The sequence below is a fragment of the Cyprinodon tularosa genome, unplaced genomic scaffold (assembly GCF_016077235.1).
Source record: "Cyprinodon tularosa strain WSP-4 unplaced genomic scaffold, ASM1607723v1 ctg1167, whole genome shotgun sequence".
Taxonomy (NCBI): domain Eukaryota; kingdom Metazoa; phylum Chordata; class Actinopteri; order Cyprinodontiformes; family Cyprinodontidae; genus Cyprinodon; species Cyprinodon tularosa.
Genome location: NW_024037967.1, coordinates 97,501 through 121,096, shown reverse-complemented (window position 1 = coordinate 121,096; position 23,596 = coordinate 97,501). Strand labels below are relative to the sequence as shown.

General features: G+C 39.2%; 3 protein-coding genes across 3 annotated transcripts in view; 1 reads left to right on the top strand and 2 right to left on the bottom strand.

Moving 5' to 3' along the window:
* Positions 1-1,551: 1,551 nt before the first annotated feature.
* Positions 1,552-5,063, bottom strand: LOC119798288 (programmed cell death 1 ligand 1-like). Its single transcript, XM_038307678.1, has 5 exons — positions 4,978-5,063; positions 4,781-4,874; positions 2,101-2,448; positions 1,838-1,954; positions 1,552-1,699 (listed from the first exon to the last, which is right to left on the bottom strand). The coding sequence occupies exons 2-5, from the start codon at positions 4,848-4,850 to the stop codon at positions 1,614-1,616; spliced, it is 621 nt and encodes a 206-aa protein (XP_038163606.1). The 5' UTR covers positions 4,851-4,874; positions 4,978-5,063; the 3' UTR covers positions 1,552-1,613.
* Positions 5,064-7,525: 2,462 nt separating this feature from the next.
* Positions 7,526-15,783, top strand: LOC119798331. Its single transcript, XM_038307750.1, has 8 exons — positions 7,526-7,564; positions 8,663-8,681; positions 8,802-9,065; positions 9,233-9,379; positions 9,493-9,573; positions 11,431-11,529; positions 14,692-14,778; positions 14,867-15,783. Exons 1-8 carry the CDS (start codon positions 7,526-7,528, stop codon positions 14,920-14,922), a joined length of 792 nt encoding a protein of 263 aa, XP_038163678.1. The 3' UTR covers positions 14,923-15,783.
* Positions 15,784-17,378: 1,595 nt separating this feature from the next.
* LOC119798324 (nectin-4-like) overlaps positions 17,379-23,596 on the bottom strand; it is a 7,745-nt gene continuing 1,527 nt past the window's right edge. Inside the window, exons 3-4 of the mRNA XM_038307737.1 lie at positions 17,595-17,954; positions 17,379-17,437 (exon numbers count right to left, since the gene is read on the bottom strand). Of these exons, the coding sequence (XP_038163665.1) occupies positions 17,379-17,437; positions 17,595-17,954 (419 nt within the window). The remainder of the gene's footprint in view (positions 17,438-17,594; positions 17,955-23,596) is intronic.

The following is a 23,596-nucleotide window of genomic DNA, read 5'->3' as shown; positions in this document are numbered from 1 at the left end:
TTAGGGAAAATATTCTGCTGACTGAGGAGAACAAACTGGACCTTTAAGGACGGCCGGTTCCATCGGACCCAAAGCGGTTCGTTGGTTCTGGTGTTTTTTTCCAGACTGATAGATGTCAGAAACTTTGATATTTTCTGTTTGTTGCTTTTCAGAACCTTCAGCCATCAGAAAGGTTCTAGGCTGGATTATTTCATCTATCTGCAGCTCAGATTATGATTCCAATCTGGGATTAATTTTGGGATTTAATGTCAGATTATTGATGATCTAACCAGGGGAGAGAATACTTTTAGTTTCTTTGCCTTAATAAATCAAACTGTCTGAAATCTGCTGTTTTATGCATTTGATCCAAAACAATAAAATGTTTGATGATCTGAAACATTTTAATGGTAATAAGGAGGTTAATATTTTTCTACAGCCTGGTGGTCAGAAAACTCACTAAGAACATATATTATTATTATTGTTAACCTTTATTAATATTAACTAGTGATTCATTGATGCACATTTTCTCCTCTGATCAGATTCTGAGTCTTAAAGTTTGATTACTTCAGATCATGAACCAGATCCTCTGCTTTAATGTTCACCATCTAAGCTCTGGATAAATAGTTGAAGCAGTGATGAAGAAAGAAGCTTCTGATTAATATCAGATTATATTATTATCTGATTAAAGCTGATCGATGTTTCTCTGGTTGCTCAATAAGCAGAACTACATCATCAGGAGGAACAGAAGCTCCTGTTTTAGGATTTATCCTGTTGGACCTGAAGGCTGATTTCCTGCTGAGGTTACAGTCAGATCAGATCATAGCAGTTTGTTCTTTATCAGGAGGAAGATCAGGCCTCCTCTTCCTCCAAACAATTACAGAAACAACAACAGCAACAAGAACAGCAATAACAGAGAGAGAAGCTTTTACTCCAGGAATCGCCCTGCTCTCTACAACCTGGTTCTGTCCAGTCTTCTCATGGTTCAGGGATTGTTCAACACCAGCGGCTGCAAAACAGAAGCAGTAGTGAGAAAAATGATAATCTGTGAAAACAACAAACTGCTGCCTCACTCAGAGCTACAGGAACTAAACTGCTTCAGTTTGTTAATGAAGCTTTTAACATAATCTGGGGAAAAAATATATATATATTTTTCTTTAATCTGGCCTTGAAAGGAGAGATGGGAGGAACTTATCAGAGTTGTTATCAGATATGAAACATCCTGATTAACCTCGTTAGTGGTTACCATAGTCACCATTAAGAGTTATTTACTCCATGAATCTGGAGGAAGGAAGCTGAACTAAAGCTCAGACTGAAGCACATGAACATGACAGAGGATCCAATCATCAACATTAAGCTGAACTGGTTCCACCTTCTGACCCACATTAAGCATGTTGGTGCTGCTCAGTGTTTCCATAACAGATACGATCTGCATGTCTCTGCAGGTTAAAAATCCGCTCTAAGCATCATCTGCATTCACGCTATGAAGGAGGGGAAACCAGGCCTTTATTGGGAGAAATGTGCTACTGCTTCTGCCTTTGGCCGTGTCCGATTCCTCCAGCAGCTTTCTTTTTTCGGAACGATTTTTGGGTTGTAAAAATAAACAAAAACATCAGATGACAAAAGAAAACCAAAGACTAACCCTTTAATGGTTCAGCATATGGGGCTTTCTGTTCCTCCAGATCATCATTTTCTCCATCTTTCTTCACTTCAGCTTTGATTCCTGCAGATAGAAGAGAAAAAATAACCTTCAGTGAATCATCTTGGATGAAGCAGATTTAATCTGAACTCTCTCCTTTATTCTGGTCTCTGAAATCCACACCATCATCATCAGCAAGCAGGAGTAGAGAGGAGACCGTACCAGCTGGTGGTGTAGGAGCTGGGGTCTCCTGGGTTCCTCCGTCCTTTTCTGCAGTCTCACTGTGTTTGTCATCCTCCTCCTGGTCTGGTCGGTCTCCTATAAGTTTCTCATGGTGACCTGTAGAACAGAACCAGGAGTTATTCTGATCCATCAGGTAGGAGATGAATGAAGAACATCATCTGCTCTCAGAGCAGCTGGTGAGATGTTTCTGTCCACCATCAGGACCCAGAAGGCATCTGGAGGTTCTGATTCATCAGACTCACCAGGAGGGGGAGCAGCTACCTCCAGACTGATGGTGCTGATCAGAATCTTTTTGCGGCCTGTTCCAGTCTGAACAACTCTACACTCATACGTTCCTCCATCCTCAGTCCTGACATCCTTCAGAACCAAAGACACGTCTCCATCCTTCATGTTTCTGTTCTGCAGGTCCACTCGGTTCTTGAAGGATTGATGCTGATTAAAGGGATCGATCCGCCCGTCTCGGTACAGAAGAACATAATCTGATCCCAGATCGGTTCTGCTCCACTGTACAACTATAACCTGGCTGCTGCTGGCAAGTTTACATGGCAGAGTAACAGGCTGTCCAGTTTCTGCTGGTATCTTAATCTGATCTGTAGGAGAGAGAGTCACACTGATTTTAAATATTTATTTTTATAACTTGTCTTATTGATAATAGATCCGTTCTGCTGCTTTCCGACTGATTCATGTGAGCGGAACTCAGGATTTTAATGATTGTTTTGTGTTCTTTCTTACATAAATTCATTAATTTTTCAAAAATAATGTTAGACCCCTAAAAAACAAAACAAATAAATGTTCCATAAAACTGAAACAAAGAAACTGAAAACATTTAACCAGATGTTCCCTTTTCTGGGTGATGCTTCCCCCTGCAGCCCAGCAGGAGGGTGGGACAGTTACATCAAATAGATGATTATACTGTGTTTTAATATTTTACAAGAGTAACTATATTATTTAGTAATATTACTCCTAAATAAAATAACTTTTTCAGTATTTAAGAAGGAGTTTCACAAAATACTTTTGTACTTCTACTTATGGTTATTTCTTAGATGACTAATTCTGAATGTCACACTACTAAAAATATAAATGAATAATATTTATAATACTAAATAACATGCTGGTGTACAACTGCTCTCTTATTTCAGTTAAGTACAACTTGTGGATACCAAGTGACCTTGTTTAATTCAGGAGGAAGCAGCAGTTACTATGGGTCTGCTAAGGATTCAAATAATGAATGGTTCACTTTTATACACACAACAAAAAGTTTAATCTAAAAGTATGTTTTTTTAAAATAAGCTTTAACAGTTAATATCACCAGGACTCAAATCTCAGGCATTGACCGTGTCATGAGCGCGCACGCTTACACGCCACACTCTGAATTTCTCACTTTTAAACTAATGCATATACATAGTGTGAAGTGTGGATCAATGCTTAAATATAGATGCCTTAGATACCAGAACTGCAGGCCCTTATTAAGAGGCTCCTAATTAGATTTTCAAATTCAAATTCCATTAGTTTTGATACTACAGTCATTTTCAGTAATGCTCACGAACAAGAAAACTGGCTAGATGCATGCATTTAATGGAAACTACTTTCTCTTCCGCCTGGTAAGTTGGTAGAGTGTCAGTAAATAATGTCAAGCACAGCGTGACGCGCTTTTAAACAAACAGTGGAAGCTCATAACAGTAGATCCACAAAGAGAAAAAATGCAACCCTGGATGTTTGTGGGAAAACAGGAGTTGCTGCAACATAAGAACCTGTTCAAACACTGAATGATGAGGACAGAGAAGGAAGGGCACTCCAAGCTCAGGTCAAACCTTTAGAGGCTATATCACTGATACAAATCCCCTAGAAATAAGTTAGCAGTCTTGCCTTGTTTTTATTTTCTTTATCTTATTACAAAAATACTTTTTTATCTGGCAAACATAAGCTAAAACATCCAGAGTCCATACATGCAGGTGTTTTCTGCTCACTCAGCCCTAACTAAACAAAGAAACACAAGGGACCAATCAGCAGCATGGTTGAAGTTTCAAATAGCAACAGAAAAAAGGAGGAGAAGAACAGAAGAGAGGATCTGATTGGTCCTTTTCATCATAAACAAGCTCCTTGCCAGTGCCACTCCTGATTAATTGGGTTTCTCTATCGTCTCCTTTAAGATGACTGCTGATGACATTTATCTCCATTAAATACTCAAAAACCTCTTAACAGCATAAACTGATATAAAACTATAGCAGATATATATTGATATAGTGTATAGCTTATATACAACCTATAACTGGTCTTTCTCCACATCAGTATAATTCTCCAGTTAGACTGGAAACAGATTCCTGTCTAATGACTGACAGCTCAGGTGTTCATGTAACTAAGTTTCATTTCACCCACAGACCCACCCACAGGAGGTTCCTGTTGTTTTGCATTTTTGTCTGTCTGCACGCGCTCAACCGTCTGAGTTATAAGATGTCAAGATATCCCGATCATTGAGCGGTCAGTCAGATAACAGGTGGTTTTCTCACGTTTTCTCTCCATTGCGCTATGAGCCGCAAACTGAAGCCCCGGTTAAAATATGCGGCTCTACGCACAGCGCGGGATCTGCCATTATGATGAAAGAAATAAAAAGAAAAAAAAGTCTAAAACATAAATACCTGTTCACATACACTGCACAATAATACTAAAACTAATTTAACTTTCAGTTTAAAATTGGCTTTTAGTTGCAAAATACTCTTTTTTGGCGTAAAAATTGACCAATCTGAAATGATCTCCTTTGTTTCTGAAACATCTGAAAAAAAGGAAACAATTTAACAGTTTATAATGTTTTCTCCCGATTAAAGAGCTATCAATAAGGTTAACCTGTAAGAACCGAGTTTCCAGACACTGTCAGTGTTCACTGGTAGTGTTCACTCTTAGTGTTCACTGTTCACTATTACTGACCAGCAGAAACAATCATGGTGAATCCAGCAGAGCAGAGCAGAGCTCCGAGGCGCCAGGTAAGACCAGCCATCACAGGTAGACTTCCTGCTCCACACTGCGGAGGAAAAACAGAACATTTAACTGAACAGAAAAACAACACAAGAAATAGAAAACTATTTCAGATCTAAACATGAAATCAAGAAACAGACGATTCTTACCGCTGGAAGCAGGAATAAAGTGAAATGTTTAAACTGAAAATAAAGTGACGCAGTCTCCCTGAAGCATACTGTACCTGTTGTTTACCTGACCTGTAATCAGGTATTATACCACCGGGGGCGCTGTTGGACAGTTTAACTCAGGGGTCTTCAACGTTTTCCAGGCCAAGGACCCCGAAACTAATGCAGCAGGGACCCCCTAACTATATATACTGTATGAAATAGTGTTCTATAAAACTGGTCCTACAGTCACTCTATTACAGATGGAGTAATGTAACTAAAGTAATCCCTCCCTGGGATTATTAAAGTATTTCTGATTCCTGGTTGATGGGACAGGTGTTGTGAATGAAACGGTGCCCAGCTTGAAAGAGCTCCTGTGTATCGCTGAATGTGTGCATTGATGACTGAAAGACATCTTCTGCCTCCATTTATCTGTTTACTACAGTCTGTTGGATTCGTGTTAATGTGGATTTAAAGACATTTCAATTGGTGGAAAATGTTGCAGGGGGAATATAAAAATAAAGTCTAATTAACCAAAGCTTTCCAGACCCCCGTGCTGTACCTCAGAGAACTCCCAAGGGGTTGCGGACCCCCTGTTAAAGACCTCCGGGTTAACTGAAATCCTCATCCTGTGCTTAACGAGAGATTTTTTCTTTATTTAGACTTACTTTCTTAACTTTTTAACGTTTTGAACGTTGTTTGTGATGTTTCATATGCATAAAAACCACACCCCTGTGCTCTCCTCCAGAACTTCCAGCTCAGGGATAAATGGAAGACTGAAGCTGCAGGAAATCTTGTGTTATGGAGTAACACACCAAGATGATGGAGGATGACACTTTGAGACTCTAGATCACCAACCATTTAAAGACTGAGGGCTACTTTATGGTCACTGAGTTATAGGAAGGGCTACCAATACTGACCTATGATCTGGAGGAGTCAACATTCAACTAAATTTCATAGATACTAAACATATTTCTATAGTTTTTTTTTCCCATTTGCTTTTAGATATTGTCATTTATCCCTATAAATGCTTAAATATTGTTGAAGTATAAAATTTCAAACTTAGTTCACAGGTGAGTTGCTCTGTTCTCAGAAGATGCTGAGAGCACTCCATCAGGTCCTCGAGGGCCCAACAGGCACCACGCTGGTGACCCCTGATCTAGATAAACATCAGACTGAATCCTTCTGTGTCATCAACATTGGTATTCAATTTATTGAAATATATTTTAATCCCTCCCGAAAAATAATGATTCTATCATTTACTGTATGTTCCTTGTCAGTGGTAGGTCTTATTCATGTTAAATCTATGAACTGATTCAGTGTCACTTTTTTACCACCAGGTGTCTCTGCACAGACAGGTCCTAGTTTCTCTGCTTCCTGTAAATCTGTAGGTCTCTGATGTCGTATACCTTAATGGGTCAATATCAGGCATCTGTCCGGATGGGCTAAAGAGGTCATGCAGCTCTCTGACTCACTGGTACCGGAGCAGAGAAAGGTCTCACTGCAGTGAGGTCTGAGGAGCAGGGTTGGCTGATCCTTGTGTGAAATACTTGCTGCAGACAGGGGGCGCCAGGTTTGCTTAGGACTGGTGTGACCTTTACCTTATGCTCAGTCACGTTGAATTATATGCTTGGTTAAATTTAGGATATTCTAGTTCATTAAGACTGTAGTTCTTCTCTGGTTCTGGATGATTGAGCTCCTCATCAGGTTCTGCTGGGGGGGGGGGATCTTTAGTGGGATCCAGGTGTGTTGAAGCAGGGGGCCTCCTCTGCCCTCCTGGAGTAAAGCTGCAGGAAACCTCAGATTCTCTGGATTCTGAGTACGGATTTAATAAGATGTGCTGCTAAAAGAGCTCTGTGTGCTCAGAGCTCCTACCTTTGCAGATAAACTCAGAAAAGCATGAAGAGAAGTTTAATAAGATTTTCAACCAAGCGATTATGCAAATGTGCCACTTGTTTTGTTTACTGAGATGACTTGATTGACTTAATTTATGAAATATTCCACCTTTATTACAGTAGCGTACAGTACAACATTTACAGATCAGTACGGAAGTATCACTGAGTTATCATCTGATTAGAGACAGCAGCATGTTTGCATGTTTCCTCCTCATGCAGCTACTTCACTGATCTCTAAAGGGTTCTTCCTGTTTCTACCTCTAACTTAAACTAGTTTCCTGAATCCAAACCAACTCCTTCATCAGAAAAACAATGAGTTTGAATGATGTTAAGGTTAAATCTGCTGTAACACCAGGACTGGATTATGGAGGTCAGACTGAGTTGTAGCTCTTAGCTTCTCTGCCTTCACCTTTCATGAGATTAACAGATCCAGGGTGGGAAAGAAAACAGGACAGCTGCCTACAAGAAACTGAGTTATACTATTTTAGGGAAAGGCTGAACCTCTCATTATGAAACTCTAAACATGAAGCTGTGAACATTAATTATGCTGTATGTGTCCATGAGATACACACGGCCAAATCACCTTATTTGTGGCTTCCAGGCCCCTCTGCGTGGCGTCTGTGCAGACAGAAATTTGGTGCAACACACCTAAGAATATGTATAACTACATGGACAGATCTGCACAGACAATCATGGTGAGTGAGCAAAAGCTCCAACCAACAAGAGTTTGCAAATATAAACTTCTATAAACATCCTTGGATTTAGGTCATAAATATCAACAGATTGCTCTTGGACGACATAAAGAGAATTTGAAAAATGTGTGAAAGCTGCACAGAGTGTAACAGCTGCAGATGTTTCTGTTCAAATCTGGGAGGTGGGCTTTGCCTTTACGTCCTTTCCCTCAAAGGATTGTGGGTTTTCTTATTCAATGCGGTTCAGTATATATGGTTGCTGATTGAGGCTTCTGCATTAGACTGGACAGGTTCATTAAGGTTGATTAAAACCACCATTGAATCAAACCTGAACAGAATCTTTTGAGGCATGAGACCTCTAAACCATTTATAAACTTATATTTGAGCAGCTGTATTGTTTAACTTTTTTATCTAATCTGTGGCTATCGTTGCTGGGGCCTGTTTATGTGAAATATCTTTGTGGTTTATAGACCATAACATGTCACAGTCTCACACTGACAGGAAGAGGCGGGCTTTAGATGGTTTCAGTGTAAAAATATCAAACTGCTCAAATCCCTCAGAGCTGCAATGAAGGAAACATCTTTTCACTGTCTGGTCTGTAAGTAGAGAAACTGGTTTATTTTTATTTTTTACCCGAAGTATTGAAGTAAAGATGGAGAAGGAGAATTAAAATGATGGATAAAAACACTGTGTAGTTTAGTGGAACAGATCTGAACCTGGTATGTCATTGAAGACGCCGCATTAACACACAGTGGGTTCATAGTTCTGTTTCCTACACAATAAAATAAAGACATATCAACAGAAACTACAGAGGTAAAGATTAAAATAAACTTTGATTTTCACAAAACCATGGAGTTAGATTTAGAAAAAGGTACGACTGGGACATACTTTTATGTCAATATACAATTTTCCAGACACAATTCTTTATTGAAATAATCATCATAGATAAGTGGTGTTAAGTGACCAATTGAGTTCTGACTTTTCATGAATAAGAGTGTCCGAGCATTAAAAGGTTTTAAAGCTTTTTGATCTTCGATCTTATTTAAGTTCAATCAAACAAAACTGAATTTCTTTTACTCTACAGTTCTGATCTCACTGCAGTTCACCGGAAACATCCAAGGTCAGTAAAGCTCTGGTATAACAGAAACATTACAGCTCTATGAACGTTTGGTGAACAAGATCTGATCATTTTTATTAGTATAATTTAAAGAAACTTCTTTAAATGCTAATTTCTCTCCAGCAGCTGCTCTGACTGTGAGTCCCAGCAGATCTCAGTTCTTCGAAGGAGACTCTGTGTCTCTGAGCTGTGAGGAGAACAACAGCTCTGCTGGATGGACTGTATGGAGGAACACAACCAGAGGAACCAGGACTCAGTGTGGAGAATGGGGGAAACTAGCTGGTTCTACCTGTAACATCAGCTACCTGTTCCTACATGACAGTGGAGTTTACTGGTGTTCGTCCAGAGAGGGAGCAGCCAGCAGCAGCATCCAGCTCACTGTCACTGGTAAGATCAGACTGTGGAGTTAGTGTTGATGAAGCTGTGTGGAAATGGATGAAATGCTGTAGTTTGTCTCTGTGTTGAGGTGGATCAGTGATCCTGCAGAGTCCTGTCCTCCCTGTGATGGAGGGAGATGAGCTTCCAGAAGCTAACAAGTTTATCTTTCATTCCAGAGGAACCCCCCACCTCCCCACCTCCCACTGCTCCTCCAGGCTCCTCTTCCTCTCTTCTTCTCTACCTGTTGCTGCCTCTTGCATCTCTGTGTTTACTGGTTCTGGTAGTTTTTCTGGTGATCCGGTGCTTTGGTAACAGGCCTAAAGGTGAGAAAAAAACAATTTACCAGAACAGGTTTATTAAGCTGAATAAGTGTTGCATTTGTCAACAAGTATAGGTTTGTTTGCTCTGATCCAATCCTGGTTTGGGATAATTCCAGATGACAAAGAACAAGAGGACGTGCTCACCTATAGTGACATCAACCTATCAAGTCAGCCAGAGAGGACTGAGTCAAACACAGGTAAAGACTGACAGCAGATGAGATTTAACTAACAGCTACAATGTATCTTTAATGTTTTCACAAAGTGGAAAAGGGCTTTTAGGGTTTCGATGTATATATATATACTTCATGACCAGGACTATTTACATTTCAACATCTAATTGTTATGGTTTAATCCTACATCACTGCTGTATTTAACCTTGAACTGATTAACATACCCATGTAATGACCATATCAGTCTGTCAGGTTTTGCTTTAACGATTACTTGTGGAGTTGACTTTGAGTTTTTTGTATGTTGGTCTTTATTCCGGTGGTTGGTCTCTTCATTTAGTGAAGTAGAAGCTCTGTGGTCGTCTATAGTTTCCTGTTTTTGATGAAAACAATTCAGCTGAAGGACCAGGAAATGTCTGCCTGAATACTTGAAATAGAAACTAAAAACAGCTCTTGAAATCAAATTTGATTAGAAGATATATTAATCTAAAGTAAATTATTAAAAGTTATTATTAGATACTTTTTTAGGTATTGAATTGTTGGCTAATACTGTATATAAATGTCACAGAGTGATGAAAGTGAAGAAGAAAATAGGAGCGTAAAGTAACCAGCCCCATTTTGTCAATAATACCGTTCTATGTGGCCTATGCCAAAATACTGAATATGTTGTCGTTAAAGTAACCTTTAACTAATGTACTGTTATGGTTGAGGACAATGTCCATCTATCCATCCATCCATTATCTGACACGCTTGTCCCGAGTAGGGTCGCGAGGGCTGCTGGTGCCTATCTCCAGCAGATCAATGGGCCAGAGGCGGGGTACACCCTGGACAGGTCCATCACAGGGCAACAAAGAGGACAAACAATTCCATTCACGCACACACTCATACCTGAGGACAATTTAGAGAAGCCAATTAACCTAACAGTCATGTTTTTGGACTGTGGGAGGAAGCTGGAGTACCCGGAGAGAACGTCACTCCATGCAGAAAGACCCTGGGCCGGGAATCGGACCCAGAACCTTCTTGCTGCAAGACAGCAGTGCTACCCACTGCGCCACTGAGCAGCTCATAATGTCCATCTAAAGGAGCATATTTATGCCCAAGCTTGTACTTCCTGGCTGGTTCCTTTCCGTAACTCCGCAGATTGTATCATATAATGTTTTTCCACATTATACCCTTTATTTGTTAGTCCAAATTAGTTCCTCATGCAGCAAACACATCATGAGTCCTGCACCCCTGTACTTCCCAGCTGTGATGATTTTCTTAGGCGTGTAAGTTTCCTCCTTGTTGCCTTAAAGTACAACAATGGTTATTAGGATCAAATCACATAAGATATTACCTAAGGAAAGCTTTTCATAATAATACTAATACATAATAATAATAGTATTAGGAATATTGAAACTACCTGAGAAAGTATGGCTTCTTCCTTGCTCAGTGGCCTTTCTGCCCATGTTGGTACAGGACTTGTTTCACTGTGGATGATAACACTGTTTTACCAGCTTCAGGCATTGATTTGATCAACTGATTCACATATTTAACTTTTCTGGCTCTCAGAACCTGTTTCCTCCCCAAATATCTTAACAACTGCACATTTTTAAGCTGTTCAGACCTCCATAGTCCAACGCCATGGTTTTAGACCTGAAGGAAGGCTGAAAAACGGTGGCTTGTCCTGCTCAGGTTGGAGAAGAGTTCCTGCCTCTAGTGGAGGAGGTCAAGTGTCTTGGTTTCCTGTTTATAAGTAAGAGAAGAATGGAGCAGGGGATGAGAAGACGGATTGGTGCGTCTGTTGCTAACGCTGACGCTGCACCATTCTGTTGTGGTGAAGAGAGAGCTGTGTGAAAAGGCAAGGCTCTTACTTTCTGATCTCATCTAAATGTGTTAATTTCACAGAGAGCGATCCAGCTATTATCTACTCAACAGTGAGAAGAAAAGACACCAGTTATGGAGAAATAACCATTAGCCACATGGATGACAAGACAAACCTCAGAGGTACAGTATTCCATTTTTTAGCTCCCTAACACCAGCTGTTTAAACTGCTCATGTAGCCTTCATCACCCTTTCAAGTTTGTTAGACCTGTAGCTGCAGTCCCTTTATTACTAAATTCAGATATTAGTTTTAAACTACAGTAATCTGGAAACCTTGTTGGTAACTTTTGCTCTTCAGTCACCGAACCAGATTACATGACTTCCTGCAAGGAATCTTACCCCAGAGATGTGCTTTTCTGGGTGGGATGGTGGCCTAGTGGTTAAGGCATTGCGTTTGGAATCCAGAGGTTCTAAGTTCAAGCCCCACTCCCACAGACTGCCACTCTGGGTCACTGAGCAAAGACCCTAAAAGGAATAGTACACCCAAAACATGATTAGCCTTCATTTTCTACTCACCCCCATGCTGAACAACACTCTGGAGTACTTTTTTGATATCTCAAATGCATCTGGTTTGGTCTGCCGCGGTTTCCGTAGACTCGTGAACTCAGATGCGCGCTTTTAGGAAATCCTATACACTACTGTTTATGCTCTAAAAACATTCTAAATGACTTCGTTTCGAGTAAATTATGAACGCTACCCACTCAGGACACTTGGAATACATTGGACGAGCAGTATGGAGGAATATTGACACGTTTTTGTGGACTTTTATGGACCTTTCTGCCTCGGGCGCCATAGACCTCCATTATTTGAATGTAAGCAGACAGCAAGAAGCCTCCCAGATCTCCAGATGCATTTGAGATATCAAAAAAGTACTCCAGTGTTGTTCAGCATGGGGGTGAGTAGAAAATGAAGGCTAATCATGTTTTGGGTGTACTATTCCTTTAACCCCACACTGCTCCCTGGGTGCCACACAGTGGCAGCCCACTGCTCCCCAAGAGGATGGTTTAAATGCAGAGAGTTCATTTTGTTGCTTTGTACTCATGACAGTGTAATGATAATAAAGTTGAATTCTATTCTAATTCTCTATATTTCTATTGTCTCACTAATTAAACTAAACACTAGCTGTTGAGTAAATTAACTATCTAGTCAGTCAACATGGGATAATCATTTGGATAAAGGTCCATCTTCCCTGCTAAAAGTAAAATTTCCTTTTATGTAGCTCCATCTACCTAATTTGTTATATATTTTATATGCATCATTGGTGAAATGAGGTACAAAACATCACCAAATGTTGTGTTCTCCGCTCTGTGGTTAAAAGCAACTGAGCATTGGGGCAGCAACACTTGTGGGGGGACACTGGGTACTGGAAAACCAACCTATTGGTTCTATCTTCAAGCCTTCTGTCCGACCCACATCCTAATTACTGAATGTGGCTCCAGAAATAAGATTAACTTCATGAGGCCTCACCCATGAACCCCATAAAGGCAGGAAGATCAGGAAGTTATGTGTTATGTATACCCACTTATTCTCATAAGGCTACAGTTGATGTAACACTATCTTCTTGGACGGGTGAGATTTGAGGTACATCCTATACAGGTCACTGGTCCGTTAAATGATGAAGAATTCTGGTAATTCACTGAGTCCAGCTGATCCGAATTTCAAAAAGCACTGCTTGTGTCAGAGTCAGCAAATGCCAATCTGTTTTTCTTTTTCTGTCAAACTGATGGGTAGAGGGTGAACAACTGCTCACTGTGTGAGATTGAGTATTTACAGGACAGTATGAACCAGAAATTCCCACAGCACAAACGAGCTGGACAGTAAACCTAAAGCAGCACTTGCGGCTCTAACAAGATCGTTAGAGATGCTGCTTAACTTCATCTGTTTTTTGTGCTCCTGAGCTTCTACCATGAGTAAACACACTTTTATTGAAACGTTTTATTAAGTGTGTATGTCCAGCTCTGCCCCACTTGTCATATATGTAACATGTGTTTATGATCAAACCCATTCAAAGACAAACCTTTCTGGTTAACTTTGCTATCTAGAGATTTTACTTTGTATTTCCCCCAAAGCAGATGTTTTACTTTGTTTTGGGGGAAATGTTAACCTGATGTTGAACAGATGAAATTGCTACCAATTCATGAAATTATTATTTTTTCTTTTTCGTGTCACTGGACACTTAAGCCTGGAAAAAACCAGACACAATTTAACATCCGATCAGACAGAAAATTAAGATTAAGTGAAATCATAGCAATTACATATTGAAATGCATGGTGCCAGCTCGGATATTCATGATTTTATGCATTTGTGCTTCTGCAGTTCCATCTAGGTAGAGCACTGTTTTCTTTTGGTTGGACCTATGCCGCCATTTAACTTGAATGTTATGAGTCAGAAAGGAAGAGAGACATGGTGGTAAAGTAAAACACACATCTGCTTTGGGGAAAATTCAAAGCGGAATCTCTGAAATAGAATCAAAATTCATCTGAGCTTGAAAAGACAGACACAAGCGGCATTGTGTGTTACTGGATTGCAGGATGGAATCAGATTACCTGGAGCATGCAGATGCATGCATAGAGAGAACATGCAAACTCCAATCCAGACAGGGTTTAGTCCTGGTTTCACTTTGTTTCTAAAGAGAGAGAAGCCAGATCCTGGAATTGCATAGGGATAAAGAGAGTGCAGACAGCAGAGATAAAGTTTACCTTTTGTCCTCCTGCAGCCTAACCCTATAGCAGCATAACTATGGAGATGGCTCAGGATATCGTGAGCCACTCTAACTATAAGATTAATCAAAAAGCAATGTTTTAAAAGCAGACAGAGTTTTTAACTTTCAGATTAAAACTTTGAGCTGGTTCCACAGGTGAGATGCCTTATAACTAAACAAGCTAAGACGTTTTTATCAGACTGTTGGAATCCTGCATTAACTAGAAGACAGAATGATCCACCAACAGTCCTTTGGGTTCTCTGCTTTCAAACTTTGTTTTTGGAAAGACAATCTTAATATTTAGACTGTTAGGAAAAGGAACTAGCAGCTCCATACCACTCATGGTATGGGCTGAGCCTGGCATACCTTCAGCATGATCTACCAACAGGATGTTTACTTTTACCACAGGTGTTTTTATTACAGTTTTACTAAACTAGGTGTCACATTTCTCACTCTAGAGGTGTTAGAAAGAAAAAAAAAACTGTCTTCACTTGAATCTTCCCATAAACAATGAGAATAAAGTCATTCACCACAGGTTCCTTTGCTGCTCATGCTGTGTCAACATGATGCTTGTGGTTTTTCAGAGGAGGATCCAGCTGTCATTTATTCAGACGTGAGAACAGAAGACATCAGTTATGGACAGATAGGCTTCAGAGAAAACAGGAACAGAGGTAAGGAACAAAGAAGAGGCTTTAACGTCTTGCTATGTGCTTTATTAGAATAAAGCATATTTCATTTTATCCTTTAACTGTGTTTCAGAGCCTCAACCAGAGCCAGACACCATCTACTCCTCCCTGAGAAAATCTAAGCAATAACACCGGCTGCCATCGATGTCTTTACTGATAGACTAATAATTAATAGGTGGAGTTATTCTCATGGGTTGCTTATAAAGTCACAGCAGCAATGATGCTTCTCTGCAGTCTGTCACCTTCACCTGACTTGATGCATTGTGAGGCTTTCACAATACTTCCAGCTCTGTTTGTTCAGGTTGTGGTTAAAACAAACCTCACTTCAGAACTGCAAAGAGAGAAAAAACCCACAGAGGAAGCAGCAGCAGGCTGCAGGGTGAAAAAAAGTGTGAACCTTGCTTTTTTTTTTCTTTGTGTATGATGACTTGTTGGTTCATTTTTTTTTTACTTTTAAACACACATATGAGTCTAACATGGTTAATTGTGTCCATGGACCCACAAACAGGATTAAAGACAAGCAGCAGACATGAAATGTACTTAAGATTAATGCAAACAAACAAACATCAACTCGTTTGATTGGTTCCTGGAGGTTATTTATTAGTTTCAGACTTTATTAGTTTCAGAGGAACACATGAAATGGTATGTGGGTGACCAAACATTTTCAGTTCCTCTTTGAATCCTCTTCAGGTTTGTTTAAATAGGTCATTCACATAGTTTATGATTTCCTACAGCAGCAGCTCGCTATGGTTTCATTCAAAGACTTTAAAATTAAGTTATGGCAACCTGTTTGCTGATTATATCAAATAAACTTCAGTGCTTTGTATAGTTATCAAAACAAGAGAAATTGTTTTACATTTGGGTTATTTATTTTTCATTCATTGACACATTTAGTCACCTGGTGTCTGGGATTGTGTCGAGGAAGCTTGTTTGAGATGTAAAACAGTGAGTTTTTAATATGAATAAATATTTTTTATACCTTCAACTATTGGTACATTTTTATCCCCTCAGTATCAAAACTGTTATTCTTTCCTGTTCTAATTAGCACTGTGATGACCTTATACATGACAGCTGTTCACAGCATTAATGGGAAATCAATCCCATTATTAAGCTCATAGTTCATGGATCCTGTCAGGAACATCGTAGGTTTAGCATTAAGCTCCATGCAGTTCATGCTGAAATAAGGGAGCCGCTTTTAGAGCAGAGGTCATGTCAAAACACATGACTTTGCAAAAACTGATGTTGACAGATTATAAAATCTAACCTATAAAACACTTTTTTAGTCAATACAGATCAGTTGTAATATAAGGGCACTAAATACTTATATTAAACTGCTTTAAGGTGAGTAAAAAATAAAAGGAAACAGTCACACACACTAGAAAAAATAAACATCAACAATCAATAAACATCAGTAATATCACAAACTACAAAATAAATACAAAGTGCTGCACATACACTCAGATAGGTTGATTTATCTTCATGTTGAATGTTTTTTTTTTTTTTACTAAACCTGAGGTTCATCTAACATCCATTAGGATCCTTCGATTTTCTCCAGATAAAACTTTATGGAGAAGTCAGGCTTTCTGCTAGTGAAGCTTCAGAGTCAGCCAGAAAAAATGGGAGCATTAGGGACAGAGGAACATTTGGACCTGAGATGTTCCAACAGACTATGGTTCTCTTCTGGCTCCTCTCTGCCATCTAGTGGCCATTAAATGTAAAGCAGGCAGAGCAAATGGGACACTGTGAAGGTGATGGACTAAATCAAAGATTGAGGGCTGATACCTTGCTGCTACAGAACTTTATTCATTTCTAATTCTAAATAAATCTATGTTGCTGAAGCCTAACATAGAGGCCATAATATGAGCGGTACCGCCTGCTATAAAGGCTTCATCATCTGGATGTACGTCAGCAGTTCCATACGCAGACCTTTTAAACAGCAGGAGCAGAAAGACAAAAAAGGCTCACATAGACCTCATTACTGTAAAGACACTTAAGGACACGTTTTGAAAGTTCAGGTGTTAAACCAGACAAATACGTGACACAGAAAGTCCATCAGCAGGAGGAACCACAGGTCCAGTACAGATCCAGGCCTGCCAGCAGCACAACCATCCTGGTTAAACAACCAGAACTTCTACATGTTTTAGGTTTGTTTAATGGGAGCAGGGGCCTAGTGGTTGGAGAGCCTACAAAGGTTGCCGGTTTGAAACTCGGGTCCATGAATTATACCCAGAAGGCTCTCTCCCTGTGTGTTCCTCAGAGTGGCAGCAGGGGGCAGCACACTGCTCCCTAAGGGATGAGTTAAAGACAGAAAACAAACTTTCCTTCATTAATCTACTGCAACACTTCAGAATCTTAATTCTAATCTGGAATAAATCTGTTGCTGTAAATAATTTCTACTTTCAGTCATTGCCACATGTTTCCCTCTAACATGAAAGACTAATTTCATTGTCTTCTGGCTTGAGATGTTCTGTGTCTCTTAGAACCAGAACCGGGTTCTGAAGGTCAGTGCAGCTCCACAGCTGATTGATGAGCAGGAGGTCCATAAAGCTGCTGCAAACATCCTGGTCTCTTATAGATCATTAAACCTACAGCAGACCGACCAGCAGTCCAACAGATCCATCCTCTCTGCTTCCATCTTCACTTCCTGCAGAACAGAACCAGAACAGAACCAGCAGTAAGTTTGAGCTGTAGGCAGATGATGAATGAAGTTCTGAACAGTTACAGCTCAGATTTAATCTTATTATAAACTTTGATGTTTGATGAAAATAATTTTTAGGTTAAATTGAGCCGAACAAACTGACCTGATGGAACCACATCCAGAACCACGCTGCTGACGGGTCGGGTCTTTAAAGAACCTCTTTTCCTGCGTCTGGTTCCTCTCTGAACGACCCGACACTCATATGTTCCTCTGTCATCAGTCGTCAGGTTCTTCAGAACCACAGACACGTCTCCAGCCTTCATCTGTGGGTCCAGCAGGTCCACTCGGTTCCTGAAAGATGGATTCTGGTAGTCTGGGTCCAACTGCTGGTCTCTGTAGCGAAGGACATATTCTGAGCCCAGATCAGTTCTGCTCCACTCCACCACTATGATGGTTCTGTGGTCAGAACCTCTACAGGGCAGAGTGACGTTCTGTCCTGGTTCTGCTGTGATGTTGATCGGATCTGCAGGAGAGGAACCAGCACAGAGCAGAGGGGTCAGAGGTCAGACTGGAACCCACAGCAGCTTTAAAGAGGTCAGACCCCAATCAGAGCATGATCAGCTTTTAGCGAAGATAATCTCCCTGATCTAGATGTTTCTATTGCCTGATTTTCATGTTCAACATTCATTCTATTAGAACAAAAAGCAGACATGATTTAAAGCTTTAGATTTAGTTAAGATATACACGAAGTTGGGCCCACATGGTGTTAAATCAGTGAAAGGAAATTTCCAGTATTATATAACCCTAAATATAAGCAGCCTGAACCTATTTTGGGCCATTGACAGGTTAGTGGGACAAGATTATGTTTGTCAGAGGAAGGCGGGTCCAGGAGATCAAAAGCATGAACTGCTGCTGTAGCAGTAACCAGGGAAACATCCTTTGTAATGATACTTTGGAGCTGTTTACTACAGAACCATGGCAACAGCTCCGCTGAAGTTTGCCTGACCCACATAGTCAGAATGATCTCACTAACCCAGCAGAGAATTCAAAGTATCTTTGACTAACTGAAACATTGTTTATGTTTTTATAAGGTTAAAATGCACAGGAAAAACTTAATATTTGGTTAATTTGCTTTTAGTTTAAAGTTCCAGCTTTCAGGATAAAAAGGAAGACAGCTTTAGAACAAACCTCTTATCGCTCTTAAAAACACTAGAAGAAGGCTGTCCACTGGTTTGCTGTTGATTTCCAGATGGGAAATAATCATTTTGAAATGTTAAGAAGCGGAGAAAGGCTGGTGTTAATAAAAAACATACCTAAAATAGGCATAGCTTTAATGTTACTGCTTACATTGTTGCACAGCATAGTCTTTTCTTATCTAACTTTAGTCCGAGTCAATAACTGAGCAGCAGTTAGAGCCCACATGATCCAAACAGAAGTAAATGACTTGGATATGAGTGTTTTGTTTTGGGAGTGGTGGCCTTGTGGTCTGGGCATAGAGCTTGGAATCCTGAGGTTCTCAGTTCAAGCCCAACTCCCACAGACTGCCACTCTGGATCCCTGAGCAGGACCCTTAACCCCACACTGTTTCCTGGGCGCCACACAATGGCAGCCCACTGCTCCCCAAGGGGATGGGTTAAATGCAGAGATTTCATTTCGCTGTCTGTACTTGCAACAGTGTAATGACAATAAAAAGCTGGGACAAAAAAATAAACAAATAAATAAATTCCTCTCCCTGATTTGCCTTCGCTCTGTGCTCCTGCTTACCCCACATACAGTAAAGGGCAGCGCAGTTGTAGAATTCTCACCCTATAAATATTCAATTCTGCGAAAAAGTGCCAATCATTCTTTAAAGTTGTACGGAATCGGCTGTTCCAATTGTGGCATTTCCGAATTCTCCCGAGTGGTGCCCGACTTTACACGAGTGAATAAAGTGAATGTGATTGGTCGATTATCAAGAGGGCAGGATTGTTATGGCGGAAGGTTCACAAGCAAGTTTGGTTGTGGCTGGTTCGTCGGAAGCATCTTGCTAACCAGTTAGCAACTTAGTGCTAGCAGGTTCCCAATGGGAAATTCCATTGGGACCAAGTAGCACTAAATTGGTGACTTAGAAACAACACTGTCAAGGAACGCTATGGACAGAGGAAACATGCAAGAGGAGGAGAGTTTAGTGTCGGAGGTCGTGGATGAGTCTCCTCCGTCATCCATTTTTTATTTAGAGGAGGAAAGCGGGGACGAAGATGTTGTGGAAGAGGACGCCAGGGTGGCAGAAGCTTGGTTTGGTGTAGAAGGCTTCCAGCCGTACATGTTTGAGCCCTTGCCTCGCAACGCTGCCAGTTCTGTTAGCTCTACGCCTGCTGAAGACACAGACGTCCATCCCAGTGAACACTGGGATGCAACTCAATGGGAAAGGAAATCATTCTGATTTCTTATTTCAACCGTTGCGTATATTAGCTGCGACATATTAATCAAGATGCTATGACAGAAAACATTTGATGGACAGATGACCGTTGATAAATGATTGGCTGAATTTAGGTGTTCAGGCTGACGTATAACTAGCTGGCCTGCATAAGATAAGGAAAAAAAACCCACAGATTTTAAGACAAGATTTTTTTTAAATAGAAATTTAAAAAAAATTTGGGAACAATATCAATGTCTGATAAAGAGCACATTTATATATGTTTAAGCCAGAATGATTTGACACTTAAATATGACTTCCCTACAACTTTAATTAGGTCCTCGTCAAACGGACATGCAATGTTTGTTTTAAAACCTAATGTATGTAACGGTCCTAGTGAATGATTTTTTTGTTTTTGTTTGCACAAAACCACGACAAAAATCTCCTGACTACATCAGGAAATAAAGCAACGTGTAAGGAGAACGAAGACAAAGGACACCCTGAGTTCAATGAACAAAACCTGCTGCTGACCAGCTTAGCTCTGAGGACAATGTTACTATGGCAACAGAAAAAAGAGGTTAATGAGACTCTCTGTGAGAAATGGTTACCCTGATTTTAGGTTTAGAAAACTTAAGAGTTTTCAGTAAACCTGCTTTGTGAAACACACCCACCTGAAAAACTTAAAGGTAATTCTAACTGTAATTCCAGTTTCAGGTATCTACAGTCATCACCACTAAACTGGTAATCAGGCGTGCCCAGGGGGCCTACTGGTTTGCTTCAAGACTCATCTGAGAACGTTCCAGAAAAATGTTCTCTTCAACCCCTGAACATCCATGTTAGAGTAAGGAGACCAGATTTCTGGGATTAAATCTGGGAACATTGCCACCTATTAGATGTAATTAATAACCAAATCTCACTAAATAAAGAATAGCGGCACATGTATGATTTCATTTTTTTTCAACATATTTATGGACATGCTGGTATCCTTTGTGTTTCTTTTTCTCAATATAATTTTTATAGCCCATAATACCTGAATGACATCAGCAGAAAAAGGTTGTCAGATGCTGATTGGTTGATAAACAACTAATATCACCAATGTTTATTTCATGTATCCTGTTGGTCAGGAAGATCATTAATATCAATCATTAATATTTTTCCTCAAACTTCCTTTATCTTCTTCTTCCTTTAAATTCAAATTCAGAAATACCTCATTCAATTAAAACTTATATATATATATAAGTTTTAATTGATATTATATATATATATATATATATATATATATATATATATATATATATATATATATATATATATATATATATATATATATATATTATATTATATTATATTATATTATATATATATAAGTTTTAATTGTATATATATATATATATATATATATATTATATTATATTATATTATATTATATTATATATATATAAGTTTTAATTGTATATATATATACAAGAGTCATGGAACTGTGCTTACAGCTCCTTATTTCCTGTACACTAATAACTTGTGTACATGGTAGTTGTTGATGGCATTAAAGGTATTTCTAACAGCATTAAATTAGTTAGTCATTCCTGTATAAACCCTGTGAAAGCTTAATCTAATATGACGCATTAAAAAAAGCCCATCAGCATCCAGCATATGTTCAGTTTCCACCGAAATATTTTCTTTTTGTTGTGGATTTTTGTAACAGGGATAACTAGGATCATCCGTGGTTTGTATGAACTATGTTTGTTCTCTGCCTCCAAACGCAGCATCTCTTCATCCATTCCTGCAATAAGAACTTTGTTTTGAATTTGTGTGGCACTTTTACAAGTTTCGACTGGATTTGATTAAACTTTTAAGCCCCTGGATGTAAAATAGATATTTAGATGGAGATGAGAAATCTGCTTCCTGGTTTGTTGAAGAACCAGTAGTTTGCATCCAATCATTTAATTAATTGCTCTTTGTTTTGGGGAATATATAAGAATTGTGCTCTAATTTGTAATTCCTGATCTGATATTACTATATTTTAATTTTGTTTGGTGTGATTGCAATTGCAGATCATGACCTAGAGCAGAGCAAAAAATAGCTCTGCTCAGTATTTTGACGGTGAAGGACAGAGAAGACGTACATGGAAGGAGACGTGCAGAGGAGTGGCGGAGGATGTGGAACAGCTCTCATTGGTTAACATGAAAGACAAGTGATCCGCATGACGTACGTGAGCGGGGCGCTGATGGAGGATGTGGAAACTGGGGGTTAGTGACCGCTGCTTTAGGGTCATGGTGTGAAGTCACTTTACACTATTTTAATTTAAAACTATTTCAGCAGCACCGTGAGAACAATTAATTGGTGTGTTATTACATCCTACTGCTTTACTATAATCTTTTTAAACCTGTTGAGTGTGACACCTTTCCAAGGTTTTATTTCCACTTTGCTAGGGACACTATTGGTCCTAAGTTTCATTAATGTCATTTGACCTATGCAAAAATATACATTTCTTGCTACATTTATACTACTTTATAATCACTACACACACTAGATGTTGTTTATCAATGTTTGAAGCGTAACTGGCTCTGATGAATGTGGAATTAGGACTTTTTTCCACTTTGAAAAGGTTTGCATTTAAACTTACCAGTGACTAAGACAGAGGGTAAATATGTGCCAATTTAACCAAATATAGTCTAAATATGCTCGTTATATGTGGATTTATCCTGTATTTTCTTTTGAAGATGTATAATTGTGCAAAGGTAAACAGGTTAAACACTTTTTAAATGCTCTCTCTGTAACATTAAACAACGCAAAATAACACATTCAAGGAACGCAAATACATTTATTGTATTTACATTTAGTGGCATCATCTACAAAACACAACACTAAGAATGGGACTAAATTTATTCCAATATAAAATCACGTTTAACAATTATTAAAAGAAAATATAACACAATATTGTCTGTAATGTAATAATATTCAAAATAAACAGCCAGATTCAAAAATTTCTACTACACACTAATGTTTGTAACAATTAACTTATGTGGAAATCTATATAAAATAAAATCAATGTAAATAGTGTTCCTCTGTTTGTTATTAGCTTCATCCTATTTTTCAGTGTAGAAATAGTCAAAGAAATAGCAACATTATGTGGAACCATAATTATGCTTTCTACACAAATAATAGCAGATGTTTAGGCGTCATCTCGTGTGGTTATACTCTATAAAAGAAATAACACCTGCTATTTATAGCTGAACTGCCTAAAAGGGTCGTCATAGAATAAAAACAGTAATAGCAATGAATTATTTTAAACATTTTCTTTATCAGTCGGCTGTGGCTAAGAATCAGCAATCAGCAGCTTTCACCTGTTTTAGTGTAGATAGAATTAAGTTTTTTTTTTATTAGGACTAGTTTCGTATCCTAATATTAATTGAAGAAACTAGTGTGAATAAAATTCTTATTTCATGCTCCAAGCACGCACACACAACGGACTAGAAAACAGCCAATCAGGAAGAGAGAAGGCAGAACTATGAAGCAAAACAACCAATGAGAGTGGAGCTAAACAGCTCAGTTACTGACTTTAAAGGACAGGAAATACCAGCAGCAAGTCGCAGCAGCCACTAAGCTGCGAGAGAAAAAGAATAGGCTGTGATCACACACAGTGATCCACCACGCTGAACTGTTAATTATAGACATGTTATATTAACACGTTATATAAACATGTTATTCAAATGGAATTATTGGTAGGGACAAATAGGTCGGTCCAAAATCTTGGCAGGGACATGTCCCTA